This window comes from Oryx dammah, unplaced genomic scaffold, assembly GCF_014754425.2.
Source record: "Oryx dammah isolate SB20612 unplaced genomic scaffold, SCBI_Odam_1.1 HiC_scaffold_11, whole genome shotgun sequence".
Classification (NCBI taxonomy): domain Eukaryota; kingdom Metazoa; phylum Chordata; class Mammalia; order Artiodactyla; family Bovidae; genus Oryx; species Oryx dammah.
This window is the reverse complement of record NW_024070195.1, coordinates 38,104,636-38,129,978: the sequence shown is the minus strand read 5'-3', so window position 1 is coordinate 38,129,978 and position 25,343 is coordinate 38,104,636. Positions and strand designations below refer to the sequence as shown.

The window sequence follows — 25,343 nt, the reverse complement described above, 5'->3', positions numbered from 1 at the left end:
CTTCTCCAATGCATGAAAGTGAAAAGTCAAAGTGAAGTTGCTCAGTCGTGTCCGACCCTCAGCGACCCCATGGACTGCAGCCTACCAGGCTTCTCCATCCATGGGATTTTGGGGTGTCCCTTGTGGCTCAGCTGGCAAAGAATCTGCCTGTAATGTGGGAGTCCTGGGTTCAATCTCTGGGGTGGGAAGATCCCCTGGAGAAGGAAATGGCAACCCACTCCAGTATTCTTGCCTGGGAAATCCCATGGACGGAGGAGCCTGGTGGGTTACAGTCCATGGGGTCGCAAAGAGTCTGATGTGACCGAGCACGGGTGCCATGCAATGAAGAAGTTTTCCTTTACTTGCCCCAGAATCCCTCCTTTCTTCCTGTTTTGGATATAACTGCATCTGGGCACACAAGGGAAAGCTTTTGGTAGGAATGTGATGTTTAAAAGGCAGACTTAAAGGCAGACATGGTCATAAAAATGCAGCTTGCATTTGAAAGTAAAGAGATCAAAGAAAACATTAGCCTTAACTTTGCTCTTGTTACCAAGTTTTGGTCACATTGTTTGCCGTGATTGGTATGGTTGTAATAATTAAACACACTGGTAATGGCACATAATTTTATAATTTGGAATATTTGAGAGCTATAAACCTTGACCTAACTGATGGAGCTTTGTTTGGAAACTGATGGAGTTGTATGCATGTTGGTATAAGACATTATACACATAATGTATGAAATATTTGATTAGATGAATTCCTATCCAATAATGGAATTTATCTTTAAAATATGTTACATAATGACTTAATTATTTGGTTTCCCAGAAAGGAACTCAACTTGCTGCAGAAGCTGTATGGACTGTATGATACTGTGATGGGCAATATTAGTGGTTATTATGAGATACTTTGGGGAGATGTAGATATTGAAAAAATTAATGCAGAACTTCTGGAGTTTCAAAACAGGTGAGTTTCAATCGCGTTCAACTTACCAATTTATAGTGCCTATTTTAGGATCCTATAGGAATGTCACAAATGATTTTATCTTCTGATATATTGCTATGTCTTCATAACACCTTCTGCAAAGAAATGCATAGATGAAATAATATTTTTATTTTTTAAAGATGTCGTAAGCTGCCAAAAGGACTTAAAGATTGGCAAGCTTTTTTGGATCTGAAAAAGAGAATTGACGATTTCAGTGAGTCATGTCCTCTACTAGAAATGATGACCAATAAGGCGATGAAACAGAGGCACTGGGACCGGATCTCTGAGTTAACTGGTACCCCATTTGATGTGGAGTCAGATTCTTTCTGTCTTAGAAATATTATGGAAGCACCACTCCTTAAAAATAAGGATGATATCGAGGTACATAGGATTTAAGGTCTTACAAATGATCTGTTAAAGAATGTCTCCTTTTTTTTGTTTCTGAAAATTGTACAAATAAACATTTTATTCACGGGTGTCCTGATTGCTCTATATAATGTAGCCTCAAAATTTCAAATGATCCTGAACATTCCTTGGTTTTGCAAAATAATGCTGTAACTCAAGGAGATAATATAATTATTTGAATTATTTAGTTTTGGAGCTCCTTAATCTGTCCTCCTTGTCCCTTAACTATACTCTTTTAAAAAATTCTATTTCTATATTGTTTTCTTGGTGGATTCCTCAGAATATTTCCAACCTTCTAATTCTCTACTTTTTACTATTAGTCTAGTAAATACTTTAAATTATTATATATTTCCTTCAAGATTTTTAATTGGTTCATTTCCATTTTTATGCTTAGTGTTATTTACATTTCCATCAACAGTGTGCAAGGATTCCTTTTTTTTTTTACATCCTCATTGACACTCTTTCTTGTCTTTGTGATGATAACTATTCCAACAGGTGTGAGGTGATACTTCATTGTGATTTCGACTTGAATTTCTCTGATGATACGTGATGTGGAGCACCTTTCTGTGTACCTCTTGGCTATTTGTATGTCTTTTTCAGAAAAATAGCTATTTAGAACCTCTGCCCATTTAAAAATCAGATTGGTGGTTTTTGCTGCTGAGTTGTATGAATCTGCTATGTATATATATATTGAATATTAACCCCTTATCAGAGTTATTATTTGTGAATATTTTCTCCTGTTTAGTAAGTTACCTTTTCATTTTGTTGGTTGTTTCCTTTGCTGTAAGAAGCTTTTTGGTTTGATGCTATCCCACATGTTTATTTTAACTTTTGCTACCTTGGCTTTGGTGTCAAGTCCAAAAAAAAATCATTGCCAAGACTGATTTCAAGGAACTTACCACCTCTGTTGTCTCATAGGAGTTTTATGGTTTCGGGTCTTTGGTCCATTTTAAGTTAATTTTTGCGTGGTAAAAGATAGTGGTCTAGTTTCGTCCTTTTACATGTTGTCATCCTGTTTTCCCAGCACTATTTATTGAAGAGACTGTCCTTACCCCGTTGTATATTCCTGGCTCTTTTCTCATAAATTAATTAAATATATATGTACGTTTATTCTGTTCCATTGTCTCTGTTTTTATGCCAATACCATACTTTTCTGATTACCATAGCTTTGGTATAGTTTGAAAGCAGGAGGCATTATAACTCCAGCTTTGTTCCTTTTTCTTAAGATTCCTTTGGCTAAATGGAGTCTTATGTAGTTTCATAAAATGTTTAGGATTTTTTATTCTGTTTCTTTTATTTATTTATTTGACTGTGCCCGGTTTTAGTTGCAGCACGTGAGATCTTTGTTGCAGCATGCAGGACCTTTCTTTGAGGAGGGCAGGTTAGCTGCCCCAAGACATGTGGGATCTTAGTTCCTCGACTAGGAATTGAACCTAATCCCCTGCCTTGGAAGGCAGATTCTTAACCATGGACCACCAAGGAAGTCCCCTTGTTGTATTTCTTGAAACATGTCATTGAAATTTTGATAGAGATTGCTTTGAAACTGTAGATTGCTCTAGGCAGTGTAGACAGTTTAATGATAGTAATTCTTCCAATCTATGCTCGTGGATTATCTTTGCATTTACTTGTGTCCATCTTAACTTGCTAGCTACTAAAGTTGGAATGTGATCTAAAACTCTGTATTTTTACTCCCCGCCTACATTTTGTTTTTGGTGTCACAGTTTACATCTTTTTATCTTGTGTATCCACTGACGAATTATTATAGTTACCATTATTTTTACTAATTTTGTCTTTTAACCTTCATACTAGATTTATAAATGATTAACCCAACACCTTTTACAACATTAGACTATTCTGAACTTTACTGTTTATTTCTCTTTACCAGTGAGATTTATACTTTTATATAGTCTTCTGTTACTAACTAGCTCGGTTTCATTTTAGCTTAAGGAAGTCCATTTAACTTTTTTTGGTAAGACTTATCTAGTGATGATGAACTCCTTTAAGCTTTTGCTTGTCTGAAAAACTGTTTATCACTCTTTCAATTCTGAAGGACAGCTTCACCGTGTACTGTATTCTTGGTGGCAGGTTTTTGTTTTTGTTTTTTTTTCTTTCAACACTTTGAATATGTTGTGTCACTCCCTTTTGTCCTGCAAAGTTTCTGCTGAAAAATCTGCTGGTAGTCTCATGGGGGTTCCCTTGTACATAACAAGCTGTTTTTTTCTTGCTGTTTTTAAGATCTCTCCTTGTCTTTAACTCTTGACCCTTTATTTATGTGTTTTGTTGTATATTTCTGCTCTTTGGGTATATTTGTATATTAAGCAAATAGGCCCCTTTTTTCCCAGAAAGCTTTTTAGTGATCTGCCTCTGTGCTGGGCACTGGGTTGGGGTGAGTACAAGCAAGCTATTCAAGAGCTATTTCTTAGTTCATTATGGGCTTGTGGGTCTCATGGACATAAGCCCTGAATTTGGGAGGGGTTGCTTCTTTTTAACAATATATGTATGCCAAAAGTTTTGTTTCTGAAGCATTTTTGTCCTATAAATGCTATTCAAATACTATTGAAGGAAACAATCAAGGAATTAAAAAAAACAAACTTTGATGATCACTTTATTCTTACATGAGGTTTTTACACTTAAGAGTATAGCTATTCATAGGCTGTGCTTTTGAAAACTTCAATTCGCAAGTCCAAGGAATTCTAGGATTCAGTTATTAGTTATTTTCCCCCTAAACAGAGTCTAAGTGTTGTCTATGCCAGTACATTCTGTTTTCTTTGCTCCCTGTACCCTGCTAGTAGCCTAGCTGGCTGCTTACTATTACTTCATTCACTGCCTTGAAAGGAAGTCTTTTCCCTTCCTATAAAACGTCCTCTCCCGCCCCCTGTTGGAATTCTACTTATTCTCAGATGTTTCCTCCTCCATGAAGCCTTTCCTCCTGACTGTAGGCAAAAGTCATTTCTCCCTTCTCATAACTCACAACAGTTAACACCACTCTTGTTACGTTTACTACACAGTGTGTGTTAGTCGCTCAGTCGTGTCCAACTCTTTACAATGCCATGGATTGTAGCCTACCAGGCTCCTCTGTCCATGGAATTGTCCAGGCAAGAATACTGGAGTGGGTAACCATTTCCTTCTCCAGGGGAGCTTCCCAACCCAGGGATCGAACCCAGGTCTCCTGCATTACAGGCAAATGCTTTACTGTCTGAGCTACTAGGGAAGCTCTACTACACACTAATTTGTGGAAATTCCTTGCACCTTCATATCCTTTCCCATCTCTGAGATTCTGTGATTCCAAGCAGGAAAATCAATTAGAGTATGTTGGGAAAATACCTTAATTTTATTTACCTTTGTGAGACTTTCATATCAAAATTCTCAGGAAAACAGGGAAATACATAAAAATTAGAATTAACTTTTAATCAAGTGAGATATTCATATTAGGGTCAGAAAAGGTGGGACTATAGCAATGTTTATATATTACTTTAAAGAGTTCAAAAGAATCTCACATTTTCACTTGCTTCTTATAACAAGCCGCTGAGCACAGCTGTGATTATGTCCATGTTGGCTGAAAAATAACAGTTAAAAATATAAACAAGAAACACTATTTAAGTTGCATATCTCATGTATCTCGGTTGTGTCCAGCTCTTTGCAGTCCCAGGGACTGAAGCTCATCAGGCTACTCTGTTCATGGAATTTTTCTAGAATACTCCAGGGGCTCTTCTCGACCTGGGGATCGAACCTACGGCTCCTGCATTGACAGGCAGGTTCTTCACCACTGTGCAACCTGGGAACCCTAATGATTTTCTAGGGCCAAACTGAAAAATGCTGTGATTTTAATGCACTGAATTTGTAATTGAAAATGTCATGACATATTCTTTGATTTCCCTCTGAAGGATATTTGCATATCTGCCATTAAGGAGAAGGATATTGAAGCCAAGCTGACTCAGGTGATTGAGAACTGGACCAATCAGAACCTGAGTTTTGCAGCCTTTAAGGGAAAGGGAGAACTCCTGCTCAAAGGAACTGAATCAGGAGAGATTATCACCTTGATGGAGGATAGTTTAATGGTTTTGGGTTCCTTACTAAGCAACAGGTAATTTTATAATTTGCAGGGGAAGGTTTTGATTTGCCATTTAGAGTTATATAATTTTAGATAAAACTCCAGTTTCATAGCTGTGACACAACACGAGATTCTGACCTAAAGTGTTGACTCATGTCAGTCCTTACATGAACTACCTATTTTCCCTAATAATCATGGCCTCAGTTTTGTTTTTATGGTACTCACCTCCCCATCATAATTATTCTCCCCCAAATTGGCAGCTCATCTTCTGAATATCTTGACTCCCTACCAAGATGACATCATTTTATCTTCTTTCTCTCTCATTCTTTGATTTTTTTTCATTGTACTCCTTGGCTGAACCTGCTCAAGTGTTCACCCAATAGCCCAAGAAGAGTAGGCTGGCAAACATGAAGGAATATACATACTATTAGGTGCTTGACGCTCACATTTGGATTTTTATGGTGAAGGGCCTACATCTGTGCAGCCTAAACGAGGGGTCCACTGCAGCCTAAATGAGGCTACCTGTCTATCATGGGACTACTGAATCAGCTTGAAAGTGACTTGTGATCTCAGGTGGAGCTTTAGGAAATGGGACCTAGTCAGATTAAATATACTCTCAGGTCCTGGTCTGAGTATTACCAACCTCTAATCCCCTACCTGACTATCCAGTGATTCTTAACTGGTCTTTACCCTAACATACCTAAGAATGTGTCACATTATTTCAGAGGTCATTAACAGAGGTCAGTGCCCAGGGTGCATGGGGATTATAATGCCCTATCTGCAGGTTGGGATCACTGTTTAATGAATGACATCCTGCAAGACCTCTGGCCCAAAGGCAGTCTTGCATTTGGATAACGCATTAAGTCACAAAACTCCTAGGGGTTCTAGGGTGAAGTTGCTGGGCTTAAACTCCTAGGGCTCATCCTCTGCTTTCAGGGAATCTGAATAAGCTGAATAATCTAAATAACCTGGCAAAGGTAACCATTGGCTATTCAGTGGTTCCTGGACTTCACAGGCTGCTGCTTTGCTATGGTTCATTGCAAAGTTTGCCATCTTGATTTCCTGAAATCTTGATCTCTTGAAGAAAGGCTATAGATTGATCTGAGCCTGATTGTGCAACCCAGGAATTCAGGACTTGAAACTTTTCTTAATTTTACTGTTATTTTAAAAAAATTTAAATTTATTTATTTTCATTGGAGGCTAATTACTTTCTGTTAACTTGCATATAACTTGAGTTGTTGTTGTTCATTCACTCAGTCATGTCCAACTCTTCGTGACCCCATGGACTGGAGCATGCCAGGCTTCCCTATCCTTCACCATCTCCCAGAGTTTGCTCAAATTCATGTCCATTGAGTCAGTGATGCCATCCAACAATCTCTTCCTCTGTCATCCCCTTCTCCTTTTGCCTTCACTCTTTCCCAGCATCAGGGTCTTTGCTAATGAGTTGGCTCTTTGCATCAGGTTACCAAAATATTGGATCTTGAGCTTCAGCATCAGTCCTTCCAATGAATATTCAGGATTGATTTCCTTTTAATTAACTGGGTTTGATCTCCCTGCAGTACAAAGGACTCTCAAGAGTCTTCTCCAACACACACAGTTCAAAAGCATCAATTCTTTGGCACTCAGCCTTCTTTATGGTCTAACTCTTACGTCTATACATGGCTACTGGAAACACCATAGCTTTGTTTGGCAAAGTAATCTGAGTGGTTATAGTACTAATTTATTGTACTAGTAAAGTCATTGTTGAGGTCCTGCTAGGAAGAGTGTAAGGATATCTGAGAAGTCACAACACTATGGGAGATCCTCCTTCTAGAAAACTTTGCAGCACCAAGTGGATCCAGAATGCCTCTTCCAGAGCCAACCATAGCCTTCTCTTGTAGCAAGTGCCAGAGGAATCTCTAGGGCTATTCAGATGTGATGTCAGAAGAAACTGTGTATTTCCATGGCTGAGACGACTCAACTCAAATACCTGGGTTGTGACTTTCCTGGTGGGTCCCTGATTCCATGGGGTTCCATGAGCCTTCTTTTCTGTCTTTAACAGGTTCTACCACACAAAGTTGTGCAGTGAAAATACCTGGCCAAGGGACAACAACTTGTCATTAGTGATTTTATTTCAAGTCCCCCTTTTTCATGTTGGGAAATTATACACCATCAAAGATGACTCTTCTCAAAAATTTCTGGGCAAAGTTATTTTTAACTCCATTTATCTAGGTGCTTCAGCTCCCTAAAATGCTTATCCACATCCTTTTGGTTGGCATGTATTGATTTTGAAGGTGCTTTTGGCATATTGACTGCCTTTCAGCTCTAGACTGATGGTCAGATGCACATTATAAATTGTGAGTTGAGAAAAAATGCCTCTTACTACTAGATCAACTCATCTACCTCCTTGGGGCAATTTTTGTACAACCACTTTATACCTCCATGTATAACATAGGCTTCCATAGAAATCAAAGGTTACACTTAAGCATCAGACTATACCCAGAAGAACCCCATTCTATGTGAGTCCCTTCAAGTCATTCTGTCTTGGATCAAGAAAACTTTTAAGACTGTACAAATGTCACTCACCAGGAAGTGCCAGTACACAACTTCAAAGCTATATGCTTGCATTGCCACAAACTTGGCTTCTTAATCCAACTGTAGGTAATTAGGTCTTTACCCAGTATCTTCCCATCACTTCCTCATGGCATCCACTCTATTTCTTGTCTTTCTTATTTGTGCCCAGCTTTTTGGACACCTTGTAGTCTCATGAACTCTTTAGCTAGCCCTGATGGTGAAGAAGCAGGATGGGGAAGAAATGGAAACAGTAACAGACTTTATTTCTTTGGGTTCCAAAGTCACCACGGATGGTGACTGCAGCCATGAAATTAAAAGACACTTGCTCCTTGGAAGAAAAGCTATGACAAACCTAGACAGCATATTAAAAAGAAGCGACATCACTTTGCCGACGGAAGTCTGTATAGTCAAAGCTATGGTGTTTCCAGTAGTCATGTACACTGTGAGAGTTGGACCATAAAGAAGGCTGAGCATTGAAGAACTGATGCTTTCATACTGTGGTGCTGGAGAAGACACTTGAGAGTCCCTTAGACAGCAAGGAGATCCAGCCAGTCAATCCTAAAGGAAATCAACTCTGAATATTTGTTAGAAGAACTGATGCTGAAGCTCCAATACTTTGGCCACCTGATGTGAAGAGCTCAGTGGAAAAGACCCTGATGCTGGGAAAGATTGAGGGCAGGAGGAGAGGGGAGCGACAGAGGATGAGATGGTTGGATGGCATCATTGACTCAATAGACATGAGTTTGAGCAAACTCCAGGAGATAGTGAAGGACAGGGAAGCCTGGCATGCTGCGGTCCATGGGATTGAAAGAGTTGGACACGACTGAGTGATTGAACAACAGCCACAAGGGCTTTTGAAAGTAAAAGTGAAGTTGCTCAGTCATATCTTTGCGACCCCATAGACTGTAGCCTACCAGGCTCCTCTGTCCATGGGATTTTCCAGGCAATAGTACTGGAGTGGATTGCCATTTCCTTCTCCAGGTGATCTTCCCAACCCAGGGCTCGAACCCGGGTCTCCCGCACTGTAGACAGACACTTCCGTCTGAGCCACCAGGCTTTTAGGGAGTAACAATTCTGGATCTTTAACACTGCAGAATCTAAGTACAGTGCCTGGTGGAATTAGCAGTCTGTGGGTAAGGAAGAGCACATTTGTAGTGAACATCAGACCTCAAGTTTGACCCAGGCCTTGTGTTAGTAGTTCCACAGACCAGTGACAACAGGGCCCTATGTGTTATTCTCATGGGTAGTCCCCACTTGGATTTGGTTCACAGAAGTCTTGGCAGGCCATCTTAGTCCGTATTTAACCTATACTCCAAGGAGCAACCGGTACAATTCCTTTGCTAGACCTCTGTAGCTTAAAACTAGGCAGATTTCTTGGTTTATCACTGATACATGGGAACAGTAAGTGAGATCACTATAATTCTATGTTTTATTCATAAAAATGCAAATATCTCATTAACTTTATGAAGTTTAATAGGAGCTGCTTTTTTGTAGGAAAAAAATTCATTGTCAAAGGAATATTTCTCCTGTAAATTACTTTGTTAAAGCCTACTATTATCTGACTCTTTCTTAAAATGTAATATTTTTCCATTCTTACTTTTTAGATATAATGCTCCATTTAAAAAAAATATCCAGAATTGGGTGTATAAATTGTCTACTTCCTCAGATATAATTGAAGAGTGGCTAGTAGTCCAGAACCTTTGGGTTTATCTTGAAGCTGTCTTTGTAGGTGGCGACATAGCCAAACAGCTACCACAGGTAAATACAGCTTTTGTAACTGCTGATAGAATAGTTTGGTGTATGTTGTCTGTAAGTCTCTGTAGATATCTTTAGAAAGACATATGGTCATGTCTTGATGATTTGTGCCAGTGGTTTGCAAACTGTGGCCAACTCACCTATTTTTGTAAATATAGCTTTATTGAAATACACCCATGTCCATTCATTTATGTCCTGTCTGTGACTGCTTTAGGATTACAATGGTACATTGTCTGTCCGTGGAATTCTCCAGGCAAGAATACTAGAGTGGGGAGCCATTCCCTTCTCTAGGGGATCTTCCCAACCCAGGGATTGAATCTGGTTCTCCTGCATTGCAGGTGGATTCTTTACCATCTGAGCCACCAGGGAAGTCCCATAGAGATGCCATAGATATGGAAATTCAAAAGAATAGGACTAATTTTACAAAAGGCACAGTTGGGTAGTTGTAACAGAAACCATTCCATGGACAGAGAAGTCTGGCAGGCTACAGTCCATGGGGTCGCAAATCTTTGTAGATTAAAAATCAAGGACAAAAGCATTTTGAAAGTAGCTGGTTTCCCTTTGTAACACATTTTTAAAACAGAAATCTTTTCTTTTTTAATCAGAAATTTTTTTAATCAAAATTTTTTTCAAAAATGCACTTAAAACTTTTGATAGAGGCAAGATTATGCCAATTTCTAAAGGCATTTTTGCAATCGAATGCAAGCTTAATATCATTCATAGTAAATAGTAAATTTTCATTTGCAAAAATGTAAATGAAGCTTTGTTTTAGATTTTTACTGTTTTCTCCTTTTCTTTTTCCTGGGGCGCTATTAAGCTTTAATTATTCCAAAGATACTGAGATCAAATTATTTTCATGCTTCTTGAGTTTGCTCATCAAACCAAAACACCTGGGGTGCTGAAAGACTAGATTTGCGATTTAAGTTGATAGCGCCGAAAATTAATCACGCGGCACTTTGAAAAATGTATGAAATGTAAGGAAATGAATTAGTCATAAACCCTATTGTGATAGGACAGCATTTTAATAAGCAGTTTTATGGCTTTGGGTTTCTGTTGTTCAGAGTTAATTCAGATGAAAAAAAAAATGTTCCTTTAAATTATGTAGCCTAAGATTAATAAGGTGGCTTGAGGAACTATAGGAGATGCCAGAGTGAAGACTTTGCTTCATTCAGTCATCCACATGCCAACTTTTACTGACTATGGGTTTGTCTTTAGGAAGCAAAACGTTTTCAGAATATTGACAAGTCATGGATAAAGATAATGCAGCGAGCTCACGAGAATCCCAATGTGATTAGTTGCTGTGTTGGAGATGAAACCATGGGGCAGCTTTTACCTCATTTACACGAACAATTAGAAGTATGTCAGAAGTCACTTACAGGGTAAGAGTTTAATTTTTTCATTGCCTAACATTTTATATGTGATGGTGTTTTATCCCAAATTAATAGAATTGACTGCATTTCCGGTTTGGTAGTGATGGTTGAAGTGGTGTTAGGAATTTAACATTTCACATAAACTTAATTTCTTTGCAAAAAAAGACATCTTCAAGTTAGGGTGGGTGAATTAAGGCATTGTATGAGTTTTGTAGGGCTACTGTGACAAATTACCGCAAACAGGGTGGTTTAAGATGACAGGAACTTATTTTCTTACAGTTCTGGAGACCGTAAGTCTAAAGTCAAGGTAGCAGCCCCTTCTGAAGGCTCTAGGGAGAATTTTCCCTGGCCTCTCCCAGGTACTGGTGGCTCTGGGACTACCCTTGGCTTGTGGCTACATAACTCCAGTCTGTCTTTATATGCCCTTCTCCTCTTCTTCCTGTGTGTCTCTTATGAGGATACTTGTCATTGGACCTAGGGCTCATCTGGATAATCCAAGATGAGCTCCTCTCAAGATATTTAACTTCAGTACATTTGCAAAGGCCTCTTTTCCAAATGAGACCATATTCATAGATTCCAGGAAATAGGATGTGGGTAGGAAATAGGAAATATTGGTAGCTCCCATGTCTTGTGGGGGCTACCAATCAGCACACTGCAGGTGTGGAGTAGAGAGGTGTACTCGGAGAGCAATTAATCAGACAAATTCACAGATAATTTTCTTCAAAGGCAGTTCTTTCTCAATTTCTTTTGAAATAGGGCAAAAATATACCCCGGTTTGTCCAAATTTTTGCCTTTGTCCTGACTGAATGGCTAGTTACCCCCGCCCCCCCTTTCACTCTCAAAATATCCTGATTTGGAGATAAATTATATGTTCACCTGGCATTTAAGCTTGAGGTTCACAGTACTCTCAGAAGGGTTGCAGGAGGGCTCTTGATGAGAAAGAATACTATAGATGATGCCTTGCTCTGAATCACATGTTCTTATTTCCACTTATTTTCCCAAGTGCCGTCTAAGGTGGAGCAGGACTTTTCAAATGGGAAATGGCTATAAGTGTTTGCTACTATCTTATCAATATTAGTGATTGTGTCTTGGCTAAAAACCCCAAAACTAGTAATTCAGAAAAAATTATTTGGTAATGTGACTTTATTTAAAGGTATTTGGAGAAGAAGCGATTACTATTTCCAAGATTCTTCTTTGTGTCTGATCCAGTTCTCCTGGAAATTCTTGGACAAGCCAGTGATTCCCATACCATCCAGGTGTGTCATCTAAATGTCTGTTACCTAAATCCTTTTTTTCCATAGCCTGTGTAATAAAAAATAAAAATGAAGTTAACATCTTAAAAGTGCAGTCAGGAAAGAAGAGTGTTAAAACTGACATTGGTTATAAAATGCCTCATTTTCTTTGGATTTGGAGCCCATCAGCTGGAGGCAAGAGCCATCAATTATGCAACTCACCAGTTGGGTGATCTTAGCCAGTTACTTAATTTTCCTGTGTCTCAGTTTTCTTGTCTGTAAAATCAGAATATTAATCATTTCCACTTCATAGGCTTGTCATAAGAATTATGCAAGATAATGCATCAAAAGTACCTGACATAAAGTATGTGCTCACTAAATGTAACTCACTGCTATGAGTATTTAAATCTAAATATTCTTAGATCAGATAGGGATTGTGGTTTAAATTTGTCCCTTTTTTCCTGTCCAGAATGCTTCTCAAATGCTTTTAGCCATTTCGAAGGGCAGTAATTCCAGGAGGAAGAGAAAAACTATGAAGAACTGAGAGTGGAGGCACTGAAACCCCATCCCAGGACCATTTCTGGTTTGGGAAGCTGGGAAACAGCTAATAATACCTTTCTTGTTCGTTTCCAGGGAGTTGTGGGGATGAGAAAGGACAGGAAGGAAGTAGAAGCTGTGTAAGGCAGACACAGAGCCAAGAGAGGAGGACTGACCTGTCCCTGGGAGGGAAGGGGCCAGGGGCCATGTGGTTCAGTCTCCACTGGGAGGAAGATGGCAGTTACGGGTTCAATCTCCGTAATGTAAGAGGAGGGGCATCTGTAGGTCGTGGAAGAAACATTGTGTAGGGCTCGATTTTAAAAAGTAGGCTTCCAAGTCAGTCAAGGGTCAAAGAAGAGGTGTTTTTTTTTGGTTTTTTTTTCTGAGACAGTGAAGTAAATTCTTAATCTTTTACAAATATTAAAAAAAAAATAGCAAAGCTTTTAGGAAATGTCTCAATGGCTTTTGTGTTTGCATGCTCAGTTGACCCGTCGTGTCTGACTCTTTGTGACCCCATGGACTGTAGCCTACCAGACTTTTCTGTCCATGGAATCATCTAGCCGAGAATACTGGAGTAGATTGCCATTTCCTCCCCCAGGGGAATCTTCCCAACCCAGGGGTTGAACCCACGTCTCCTGCAGCTTTTGTGTTTAACCTCATGAATGATGTGTTTGCTCTGTCTTGTGCTTTCTTATAGCCACATCTCCCTGCAGTGTCTGACAACATAAATGAGGTGACCTTTCATGCAAAAGACTACGATCGTATCATGGCTGTCATATCAAGAGAAGGAGAAAAAATCATTGTAATTTAACTTGATTAAAGTTTTGTTAGGGTTTCTTTAAAATTTAGAATGCAGTTCTTTTATGAGAGAAAGGGAGGGAGCTGAGTCAGGTTCTAGTTCTGTAGTCCTGGCTTTGTTACAGACTAGTTTAGATAACTCATTTAATTTCTCTGGGATTCATTTTATCACCTGTACAATGAAAGTTTTAGACCAAATGATCTTTATACTTCTTGCTACATTATTAATTAATTTTACGCATGTTTTAAGTATCTCGTGTGAAATTGTTTGCTTTGTCTTGAGGTACTGTGATTTAGGACATTTGTGAAAATATCAAGTTACTCTCTATTTGTCACCTGTTTGTAATATACTTTTTCAGTTGGATAGTCCTGTTATGGCCAAAGGTCCCGTGGAGATTTGGCTTCTGGACCTTTTAAAAATGCAGATGTCGTCATTGCATAATATAATTAGATCCGCATTCTATCAAATCAGTGATTCAGGATTTCAACTGTTACCTTTCCTCAATCACTTTCCAGCACAGGTGAGACTACACAACATTCAAAGAGTAGAAATAAGGGGGACAGATATTCAGGAGACAGTCAGCCTGCTGGTGTGCAAGCTGCTCCGTCATGCTCAACTCTTTGTGACCCCGTGGACCGTAGCCCGCCAGGCTCCCCTGTCCATGGAATTCTCCAGGCAGGAATACTGGAGTGGGTTGCCATTTCCTTCTCCAAGGAATCCGTTCTAGCTTTGAACAAGCTAGAGAGGCCCACCCACCCCCCGGCCCCACCCACCTGCTGGTCCTCTCCTCCACTCTAGTCCAACCCACGCCGTCCCCCAGAAGAGGGTTTGCACTGCTCCCATTGTTGAGGATCTTCATGGAGACTAAAGCACTAATGAGAAATTTCATCTTGTATAAAAGACACCTGTCTATGTCTAAAAACATCTATCTCTATCCATACGTAGATGCATATAGGCACAGATACAGATATGGACATACATAAAAGGAGTCACCATATCTTTTCCTGAAATGAAATCCATCTTGCCTTTTGTTTATTTTCCCTTCAAGTAGTTAAAAATCGGCATAATCTGTTGAAGGAGTTCTTCTCATGAGCTAAGTTTTTAGAGAGAAGACATTGAAGAGGCTGGAGCAGGTGTTTTTGTGAAAAGCCCTCCTGCCCTTTGACTCTTAGAAGTGTAGGGTCATGTGCCAGGTGTTATTAAAACTGGATATGGCAAGTGAAGAAGTAACAGTTTCATTACATTTTCAGCCAAGGTAAATGAAGAGTCATGATTTGTGATCTGGGTGAGAGACAGTGAGGGATCAATTCAGTTCTGTTCAGTCACTCAGTTGTGTCCGACTCTCTGTGACCCCGTGAACTGCAGCATGCCAGGCCTCCCTGTCCATCACCAACTCCCAGAGTCCACCCAAACCCATGTCCATTAAGTTGGTGGTGCCATCTAACCATCTCATCTTCTGTCATCCCCTTCTCCTCCTGCCTTCAATCTTTCCCAGCATCAGGGTCTTTCCAAATGAGTCAGCTCTTTGCATCAGGTGGCCAAAGTATTGGAGTTTTTGGTTCAACATCAGTCCTTCCAATGAACACACAGGACTGATCTCCTTTAGGTTGGACTGGTTGGATCTCCTTGCAGTCCAAGGACTCTCAAGAGTCTTCTCCAACACCACAGTTCAAAAGCATCAATTCTTCAGCTCTCAGCTTTCTTTATAGTCCAACTCTCACATCCATACATGACCACTGGAAAAACCATAGCCTTGAGTAGACAGACCTTTGTCGACAAAGTAATGTCTCTGCTTTTTAACATGCTGTTTAGGTGTCATGACTTTCGTTCATGGCTGCTGCTGCTAAGTTGCTTCAGTCGTGTCTGACTCTGTGCAACCCCATAGACGTTAGCCCAACAGGCTCCCCCGTCCCTGGGATTCTCCAAGCAAGAACACTGGAGTGGGGTGTCATTTCCTTCTCCAATGCATGAAAGTGAAAAGTAAAAGTGAAGTCGCTCAGTCGTGTCCGACTCTTAGTGACCCCATGCACTGCAGCCCACCAGGCTCCTCCGTCCATGGGATTTTCCAGGCAAGAGCACTGGAGTGGGTTGCCATTGCCTTCTCCATAATTTCATGGCTAGAAGGCCAGAAAAATATAGGTGGGTTTAGCAAAACCCAGCTGCTCTTCCCATCCCAAACCCCAAATCCTGAATTACTGCACACACAGTGGAGACAGCTGAAATGTTATGAAATTATTCAAATGACACAAGTACAAATACAGAGTCAATCTTCACTGAAGAGAATACATTAATATTGTTTTTGTATTGTATAATATTCTTGGCAAGCTTTAATATTCTTATTAGCATTATTACCCTTGTGACAAAGCTTTATAAAATACTGTATTTGATAAGCTGAGGAAAATAGCTCCTTAGGCTAAATCAACATAGTTTCCCTCCTGCAGGAAAGCATGATTACAGTTGGAAGGAGATATAGCATTACAGTTGGAACAGCTGAAAAGCAAATTTAAAGCAGTGGTGAAGTTGGACAGGATATAATAGGAAAATTGACCAACTTTTAGGACTTTTGTATAATGTGTGTATGTATTTTTAGATAAAAGATTTTTAGATAAAAATCATGACATTTAAATTTCAGTTGTATGGAAAAATTGCTTTAAAGAGTAATGAATATATATATATATTCATTTTCTGTATTTTCATTCAATATATACTTATTTAATATATTCATTAAATATAAGTATTAGTCTCTTTAAATTGCATTTTAAAAAGCAGTTTTCCAGAATCAGTTTTCCCATTACTGTGTTAATTTTTTATCTGAAATTGTTTAAAATTTCACCTCTTTTTTCTCAAATGCATTTTGAAGATTTTGAACACAATGGATCCTTGTTGGAAAAAATTGGGAACATTTGAAGACTATAAAAGTGAAAAGAAAATTTTCCCATATTTCCACCACCTGGAAATAATGACAATATTTTAGTGTGTTCCTTTTCAGTATTTTTTAATGTGCTCATCATAGACACCAAATAATATTGATGAGAATTTTGGTTTTTATTTTTGTTTTTTATTGTAATGAATCATCCTCCAGTTTTCACCATGAAGTCCCCTGCCTTCTTAAACCTAGTGAGAAACATAATTTATAGTCAGTTTTTAAAAAGTACCACTATGTAGTGATTTTGCAGGGTTTGTAAGTCTCTTTGGTCTTTAAATCAGACAGCCTTGCGCTGCCATTTCTGCCTTGTTTCTCTCTGTTCTGTGCAAAGAGAATCTGCTTGCTATCCGGAGGTTCCTGATAGCAGCTATTTCCTTTCCATCCCAGGGCTTCATTTATCTTCACCTGCAGACCCAGGACTGGCCACTGCTCTAGCAGGAAAATTATTGATGTTCCAGAGGAAGCAGGGATAAGGAGAGGATTTTTTAAAAATCTATTTATTTTAATTGGAGGCTAATTACTTTACAATATTGTATTGGTTTTGCCATACATCAACATGAATCCGCCACGGGTGTACATGTGTTCCCCATCCTGAACCCCCCCTCCCACCACCCTCCCTGTACCATCCCTCTGGGTCATCCCAGTGCACCAGCCCCGAGCATCCTGTATCATGCATTCCTGCTTTACCTACATTGAACACCATGCCTGTAGAATCCATATGCCACTTGGACACTTTCCTTCCTCTACCAGATGTGGAATTCCTGTTTGGTTCAAATGATCTTGGATCTGTTGCCTGACTCTGGGGAAGAACAGAAGCTCCCAAAGGGACAGTTGTTGCAGACGAGAGGGTGAGGGGAGGGCAAGTTCTGACCACTTTCATTTCCTTTCTTGGGGTGGAAAACGTAGGTAACGTGAGCATCAACTCACAGTTTTCCTATACCTTCTTCAGGAGACAAAGGACACGCTTCCGCCTATCTGACTTTCTGTCTCTGTCTCTTGTAGATCTATATGTAGAAAGAGAAGTAGATGTACCTAAAAGATAAGGATATTAGAATGAGATTAAGGAAAGAGATAGGCCACATATCCTGTTTAGAAGATGCAAACAAACCTTTGGAAAACTCTGCTGAAGAAGAATACACAATAATCTATTATTTCCTTTTTTTTTTTTTTTTGAGAAAGGAAAGTCATTGTATAAAGGTAAATGGGTCTCAAGCCCTCTATAGAAAAATTCCCCAAGCATCTTCCATTAATGCACATATAATTTGTAGCAGTTGTTTAAATTATTATCCATCCACTCTGAAATAATCAATTGTTTGAACTTTCAATGATTTTCCCCTTTGAGAGTGAAGAAATGCCTGTCCCTTTTTTAGTTTAAAATCAATAAGACTGCTCACCTCAATGTGAATAAGTGACCACTAAATTTTATTGCAGGTGTGCTTTAAATATTTGGTAAACTTATTTGTCTGCTGGATTTCTAGGTTGGGCTTCTGGGAATTCAGATGTTGTGGACACATGATTCAGAAGAGGCTTTAAATAATGCAAAAGATGACAGGAAAATCATGCAAGTGACAAACCAGAAATTTTTGGATATTCTAAATACTCTCATTAGTCAGACAACACATGACCTGAGCAAGTTTGACAGAGTGAAATTTGAAACTCTAATTACCATCCATGTGCATCAGAGAGATATTTTTGATGACTTGGTAAAGTATTTTTTTCTTAATTTAAAGTAATCTAGTGTATTAATTAATAAGTTAGTGCTTCTAATAATTAACAGTTAAGTTTGTACATACTTCCTAGCTTATATGAACCTTCCATCTGTTTGGTCCTTTCTCACAACCAGCTTTGCCTATACAATGTCTGCAAATATATACTGATATATTTGGTAGTTTTAACAGTCATGTGTCTGTATTCAGGTTTGGCATTCTGAAAGTCTGGAATCAACTGATGTGATTTGAACTGTTTCTTTAAGCCAATAACCAGGGATATGATATAATTTAGGTGGGCTTGGTTGTGAGTTATGGCAATGTTAGTTCACGACTTGGCCCCTGCACTCAGAGGGCAAGAAGAGTCTGAAGAAAGAGGCATGCCACTCCAGACTGGTAGTTAGCAATTTTAGTGAGGAAATTTATTGAATACTTAACAAGGCTTGTCTTGGGCAGCCTCTAGAGAAGTAAATCTCTGCATTTGTCTGCCAGAATTTTTAAAATATTTTTATTGAAATATAGTTGATTTACAGTGTGATGTTAGTTTCTGCTGTACAGCAAAGTGAATGAGTTACATATCTATATTCCACCCCCCTTTTTAGATTCTTACCCCATATATGTCATTACAGCATATTGAGTAGAGTTTCCTGTGCTATTCAGTAGGTCTTTATTAGTACCTATTTTGTATATAGTAGTGTGTATATGTCAATCCTGATCTCCCAATTTATCCCTCCCCACTTACCCCCTGATAGGTTTGTTTTCTACATCTGTAACTCTATTTCATTGTCTGCCAGAATCTTATAAGTTTGAATAGAGGCCTTAACTACCTCCTATACCATCCAGATGGTCTCAACGGCATGTTCCTCTCTCAAGGGTGCATCCATGAAAATAGTTCCCACTATGGGAACAGTGGGCAGAACGCCCATACCAGAGATAGAGAAGGGGGTGAGGAACCTGTGATTGCCTGGGTCCATCAGGCTCATGGGTCCACCTGCAGCCACGTCTTCTAGATTAGCTCCTCCAACTGATGAGCCAGTTGTGAAAAAAGTGTAGATTGGGTAGAATCAAGCTTCAGGGAACTCCTGGGGCTGTTCAGTTGATAGTGTCCAGCAAGTCTTCATGGGCTTGATCTGGGCAAGGTTCTGCAGAGTGGGAGTAGGAGGGATATTTGAATTCCCTTTGGAAACAGGACCCTAACAAGTGGTCTTGAGCAGTAGTTGTCTATTATGGGATAAGAAGCCCAGATAGTTTTGATATTCCATCATTTTGACTAGCTTCATTTTTGACTACCATTGCATTATTCTATTTAACTTAAAAAAAAATTCTGAGAATGCTGCTCTACTTTGTTTCTTAAATTTTTATTTACTCATTTTTTTGGCTGAGCTGGGTCTTTGTTGGGGTACATGGGCTCTTCACTGCTGTGAGCGGGCTTTGTCTAGCTGTGGCACGTGAGGACTACTCTCTGGTTGAGGTGCGCTGGCTTCTCATTGTGGTGGCGTCTCTTGTGCAGGGCGTGGGCTCTAGGCTCACGGGCTTCAGTTGCCGTGGCTCTCAGGCACATGGGCTCTTAGTTCCCAGACCAGGGCTTGGACCCGTGTCCCCTGCATTGGCAGGCAGATTCTGAACCACTGGACCACCAGGGAAGTCCCTGACTTGATCTGTCTTTAAGGTATCTTTTTCTTTCATCAGAGACCCAGAGTTCATGCAACTTGGGGCCCATTTTTTAGAGACTTATGATTCCCAGGCTACCTGTTTCCAACTTGTATCAAAAGTTCTGATCAGATAAGTTGTATTTACTGAAGATTGAAGGGCATGGAGTCCATTTATTTCCCTGTAATCTAGATCCTTCTTTCTCAAAGTATGTATGACAACTGATTGCACTGGCCTCACCTAGGAGCTTATTTGAAAAGCAGAATCTTCGCCTCCCTACCACACCCCTCTGCAGACCTACTGAATCATCCTCTGTATTTCAGTACAACTTCCAGGTGATTTGTAAGCATATTAAAGCTCAAGAAACACTGCTCTAGAATTTCTCTGGTTCATGCTAGTCATCAAAAAGCCACAGACTTAGACCATATTGCTTTGGCCTTCTATAGATTTGCTTAATTTCCATTATCATTATACTTTGGTTTTCCTTTAAGTCTACTTCAAGAAGCAGTCGTATGGAATCCATTACTATACCTGCTATGAATGTAATTGAGACTATTTGTACATTTCTCACTGTCTCTTAAAGTTGAGGTCTCATAGAAGAACCTTCTTTTTAAAATCAAAATGCTGAGCATAGCTTTACTTTCCTTACCAAATGGTTTTTTTTTTTTTTTAAAGAAACTACTATACACACAGTTAAAACTATGAAGCTGTTTTTCTTTTTATCTCAGTTGCTGGTGAACTCATGCTCAGTTTGCATTCCAAGTAAAATAGTATCTTGTAGCCCACATATATGCATTTTATTTTTCCATGTATAAGGCTTAGAAGATAATGTATTTTGATATACAGTAACAACTCAATAAATATCAGCTATTCTTTACGCTTTCCTCCTTGACCCCCTCTTTATTTTTAAAAGTGCACTTATGTTTATTTATTTTTGGCTGTGCTAGCCCTTTGTTGCTATGTGCAGGCTTTCTCTAGTTGCGGCGAATGCTGTTCTCTAGCTGTGGTACATGGGCTTCTCATTGTGGTGGCTTCTCTTGCTGCAGAGGATGGACTCTAGGGCAGGCAGGTTCAGAGTTGGGGCGCACGGGCTTAGTTGCCTCATGGCATGTAGGATCTTAGTTCCTGGACCAGGGATCGAACTTGTGTTCCCTGCATTCGCAGGCAGTTTCTTAACTACTTGACAACCAGGCAAACCCCGGTCCACCCTCTCTTTACCATCTAATAGGACTGTTGCAAGTAGCTAGCTGACTACATCTCCATGGCTGAGAGTCCTGTGCTCGAGAACAGAGTCTCTGTGGGTGGCACCTGACTGTTACCTGAAAGTAGTCCTTTTAAGGTGGTGAAACAAACTATTCTTTAAAAGGGAAAATAGAATTCTTAACTGGAGGGGGAAGCAAGATCATAGAGAGTGAAACAACAGCAAAAAGTAAATAGCACGAAGACTTAATGAGATGGAGAACTGAGCATTGTGCAGTTGCCAGAGTCTATTTTTCAGTGTCAGCTGAATGGCCTGGAATTGGGCCTCTGGGTGGAGAAGCAGTGAAACGGACCGCTTGCCACTTCTTATATTGATTCCCCTTAGTGGGCAGGACTGGGGTTTCTCCAGGTTTGCTGATGGAAAGTCATGAAGCACTGTAGAACGTGTTGTGGTGGGATGTTGCTCCTAAACTGCTCATCAGGATTCTGTCTCTTGCATCCATGGTGGTGGGAGCTTCTTTGCCTCCCATGGGTATAAGCCTCTTGGCCCATGGGTGTAAGGTGATGACTGAGCAGACTGATTGGTTAGGCCACAGTGCTGGTACAAGAAAGTGTGTGTGCATATGGGGCCATGCCTCTCCCGTTGCCGTGAGGACAGTTCCCAGCCCCTTTCCTCTGCCCTGTGAAGCCTCAGCTCTCACTCTTTCTCCAGAGTCCTGGATGCCTCAGCAGTACTGAACTTCTTTCAGTTTCTTGAACACACCAGCCAGATCTTCTGGGTCTTTGTCTAGAATGTTTTGCCCTCTCATGCCTTCATCACCCCTTCTGTTTTATTTCCTTAGCTAATTCCTATTATTTTTGCAGGGTTTAGTTTAGATGTTTCTTTCTCTGAGTATCTCCCTCTCATGACCTTCAGTTTCTTTTCCTACTTCACTGCATTTACTTGTTTATCTGATTTGTCTTTTGCCCTGTTTTGTCAGCTTCAGAAGGCAGGAACTGTGTCTGGTTTTTGTTTACCCAGCACAGCACTCCAAGGAAAGACTCATTAAATATTCATTCCAAGGAAAGACTCAGTAAATATATATTAAATGACAAGAATCAGCTAATGAATGAGTGAATAAAAATTGCCTATATGCTATGTTTATGCTATTGCAATTCAGTATGTAATCTCTTTGTATTTCATGTTTTTAAGGTAAAAATGCATATCAGATCTGTTACTGATTTTGAATGGCTAAAACAGAGTAGATTTTACTTTAAGGAAGATTTGGATCAAACAGTGGTGTCTATTACAGATGTTGACTTTATTTACCAGAATGAATTTCTGGGGTGCACTGATCGTCTTGTTATCACTCCATTAACAGATCGGTAGGAAACTCCATTTTTGTTATTCTATTCTTGTAATTAAACCATGTACTTAGAATTGTCTTAAATTTGCATTTGAAATGTTAACAAAAGCATAATGCTGTCGTGTTAGCTCTGAGCTAGCTCATCAAAGTCTAACAATGAAATAACTGTTGTTATTTAAAAGTACATGTAGGTTAAATTTTTATGAAACAGAAAAAAGTAAAACAATAAAAGAATGCTTGGATGTTGACTATGAGAAGTTTAGTAATGAAGTTAAAAAAAAAAAAGGAAAGAAAAAAAGATGTTGAGTAATGAAGTTAAGATTACAGGATGGACAAATGTCTCTAGAGCCTTAAAGAGGGTCATTAGAATTGCAAAGAAGGAAGGTACACCTTGGAAACAGTGCCTCCTGGTTTTTCATATGTGGAAGTTGATTCCTAAAGTGATGTTTCTTGGCCAGGTCTGAATGAATAATCAGTTAATGGCACATCCCCTCACCATTCTTTCTAGTATATGACACTAGACAAGTCCTGGGTCTTTGCCATTCTTACGTGTCCTGCAAATACCTGGTTCTATGTGCCATGTGTAGGAGACAGTAAATGTTTGTAGAATCGACTTAAACTGGGTCATAGAACAACTAATTCTGCTGTTATTTTAAATAGAGCTGACTCCAGGTAAAATTATGATACAGAAAAATTATGTCTTCAGCCTCTTCTAGACTCATCCGACCTCCCTTTATATGTCCGGTTCCATCACAGTCTAAATTTTTCAGGGTGTTTTCCCTTCGATTGATGTTTATGTATAAAGCGTCATGTCTCATGAAGCTTTACTAAGTTTGCTTAGATCTGAAACAAATGTAACTGAAGCTGCATTATGGATACAAGGGGGTTCATTATATTGTTCTTTACATGTATCTAAATGAGTGAAACACTTCATAGTGACTTGGGTTACCGGCAGTGGTGTGCTGGTGGCGCTGGCTTGTACCAGCCTGCAAGAGCCAACATCATGCTCCTCTTCCCAGTTTTGTGCTATCACATTGCCCGCATTACCACTGGCCATGGTGGATGTATTTATGCCACAGAAATCAGCAGATGTAAAAAATTATATTTGGAATTTCCTGGTGGTCCAGTGGTAGGACTCAACGCTTCCACTGCAGAGGACACAGGTTCTATCCTTGCTTGGGGAACTAAGATCCTGCATGCCATGTGGCGAGGCCAAAAAACAGAAATCAGCTTTATTTTTTTTTTTTTTCTTAAAGGGCTCATTGTTAAACATCTCCCAGCACACCACTGCTTACTTGGTTCTCTGACTTCAGATTTCTCCCGACCACAATGCAAAGAGGGCCTGCAGGTTTTACGTCAGGGTTGCATGCCTTTGCAAACACTGTATTACTGCTAATGAATAGCAGCTACTCCAGCCTTGTTTGGTTGCCCATCTCTTATGAGAAAGCATTAGTAGCTCAGTCGTGTCTGACTCTTTGTCATCCAATGGACTGTAGCCTGCTAGGCTCCTCTGCCCAAGGGATTTTCCAGGCAAGAATACTGGAGTGGGTCGCCATTCCCCTCTCCAGGGGATCATCCTGACCCAGGGATCGAACCTGCATCTCTTATGACTCTGGCATTGACAGGCCGGTTCTTTACCACTCGCACCACCTGGGAAGCCCCTCTCTTATGTGAGCGGCTCAAACTCTAAAACAAACGGTCTCATTCCAGTCACGTCGGACTTTTGTTTGTGCTTCGCTGTAGCGCATGCTACCTCATATCCACAATGCTTTGTCTGATTCACGTCTGCAGGTGCTACATCACTTTGGCACAGGCTTTGGGAATGAACATGGGAGGGGCTCCAGCAGGACCTGCGGGCACTGGCAAAACCGAAACTACGAAAGACATGGGAAGATGTTTGGGGAAATACGTGGTCGTGTTTAATTGCTCAGATCAAATGGACTTCAGAGGGCTAGGAAGGATTTTTAAAGGCAAGTGGCAAACACTGTTATGTTATTTTTGGTGGATTTATTTTTATTGCATTTAAATGGTGTTTTCTGATAGAAGTCTAAAGTGATAGTGTCCCACATAACCAAAATTAATGTAGATTGATGCATATGATATTGCCATTTTTCTGGGCCACAAATGGCTGGGTATCATCAGTTAAATATCATTCAATACTACTTCTGGCATTACAGTCCATGAGTTGAATGTGTATTAGATTATGAAAACAGAATCAATTTAATACTGCCTGAAACAATGGTGGAGGAGATAAGATCAGGATAGCAAACCAATGACACATGTGACTTCCTTTATTGCATTAAATCCCACTGAAATAAAGATTTTTTATTATTTATTTATTTTTGGCTGCACCGCGAAGCTTATGGGATTTTAGTCCCCTGACCAGTGATCAAATCCGGTGATCAAATCCGGGCCCTTGGCAGTAAGAGCACAGAATCCTAACCACTGGACCACCAGGGAATTACTGAAATATTTTTTTAAAAGGATGGTAACACTGGAAAACAAGAAGGGAGAGGGGTCCTGGCAGATGGGAAATATTGGGAAAATCTGGAAAGATAGATGGCAGATGGTTTCAGATGGACAAAGAAGAAAGATGAGGGAGCAGTTCAGTCTTAGAACTCAGGCCTTGTTGGTCTTCTCTGGTGGTCTCATGCCGACCCAAACTTTCGTTGTTATTCAGTCACTAAGTCGTGTCTGACTGTTTGCATCCCCATGGACTGCAACACCCCAGGCTCCCCTGTCCTTCACTATCTCCTGGAGTTTGCTCCAACTCATGTCCATTGAGTCGGTGATGCTCTCTAACCATCTCATCCTCTGTTGTCCCCTTCTCCTCCTGCCCTCAATCTTTCCCAG

General features: G+C 39.9%; 1 protein-coding gene across 2 annotated transcripts in view; it reads left to right on the top strand.

Annotated features, from left to right (window-relative positions):
• DNAH8 (dynein axonemal heavy chain 8) overlaps positions 1-25,343 on the top strand; it is a 313,398-nt gene that overhangs the window by 95,853 nt on the left and 192,202 nt on the right. For both annotated transcript variants that reach the window (XM_040249771.1, XM_040249772.1), the window contains exons 30-40: positions 805-942; positions 1,101-1,341; positions 5,250-5,449; positions 9,574-9,727; positions 10,940-11,103; positions 12,248-12,350; positions 13,561-13,665; positions 14,021-14,182; positions 18,067-18,291; positions 22,337-22,509; positions 24,282-24,460. In XM_040249771.1, coding sequence (XP_040105705.1) covers positions 805-942; positions 1,101-1,341; positions 5,250-5,449; positions 9,574-9,727; positions 10,940-11,103; positions 12,248-12,350; positions 13,561-13,665; positions 14,021-14,182; positions 18,067-18,291; positions 22,337-22,509; positions 24,282-24,460 — 1,844 coding nt within the window. The remainder of the gene's footprint in view (positions 1-804; positions 943-1,100; positions 1,342-5,249; positions 5,450-9,573; positions 9,728-10,939; positions 11,104-12,247; positions 12,351-13,560; positions 13,666-14,020; positions 14,183-18,066; positions 18,292-22,336; positions 22,510-24,281; positions 24,461-25,343) is intronic.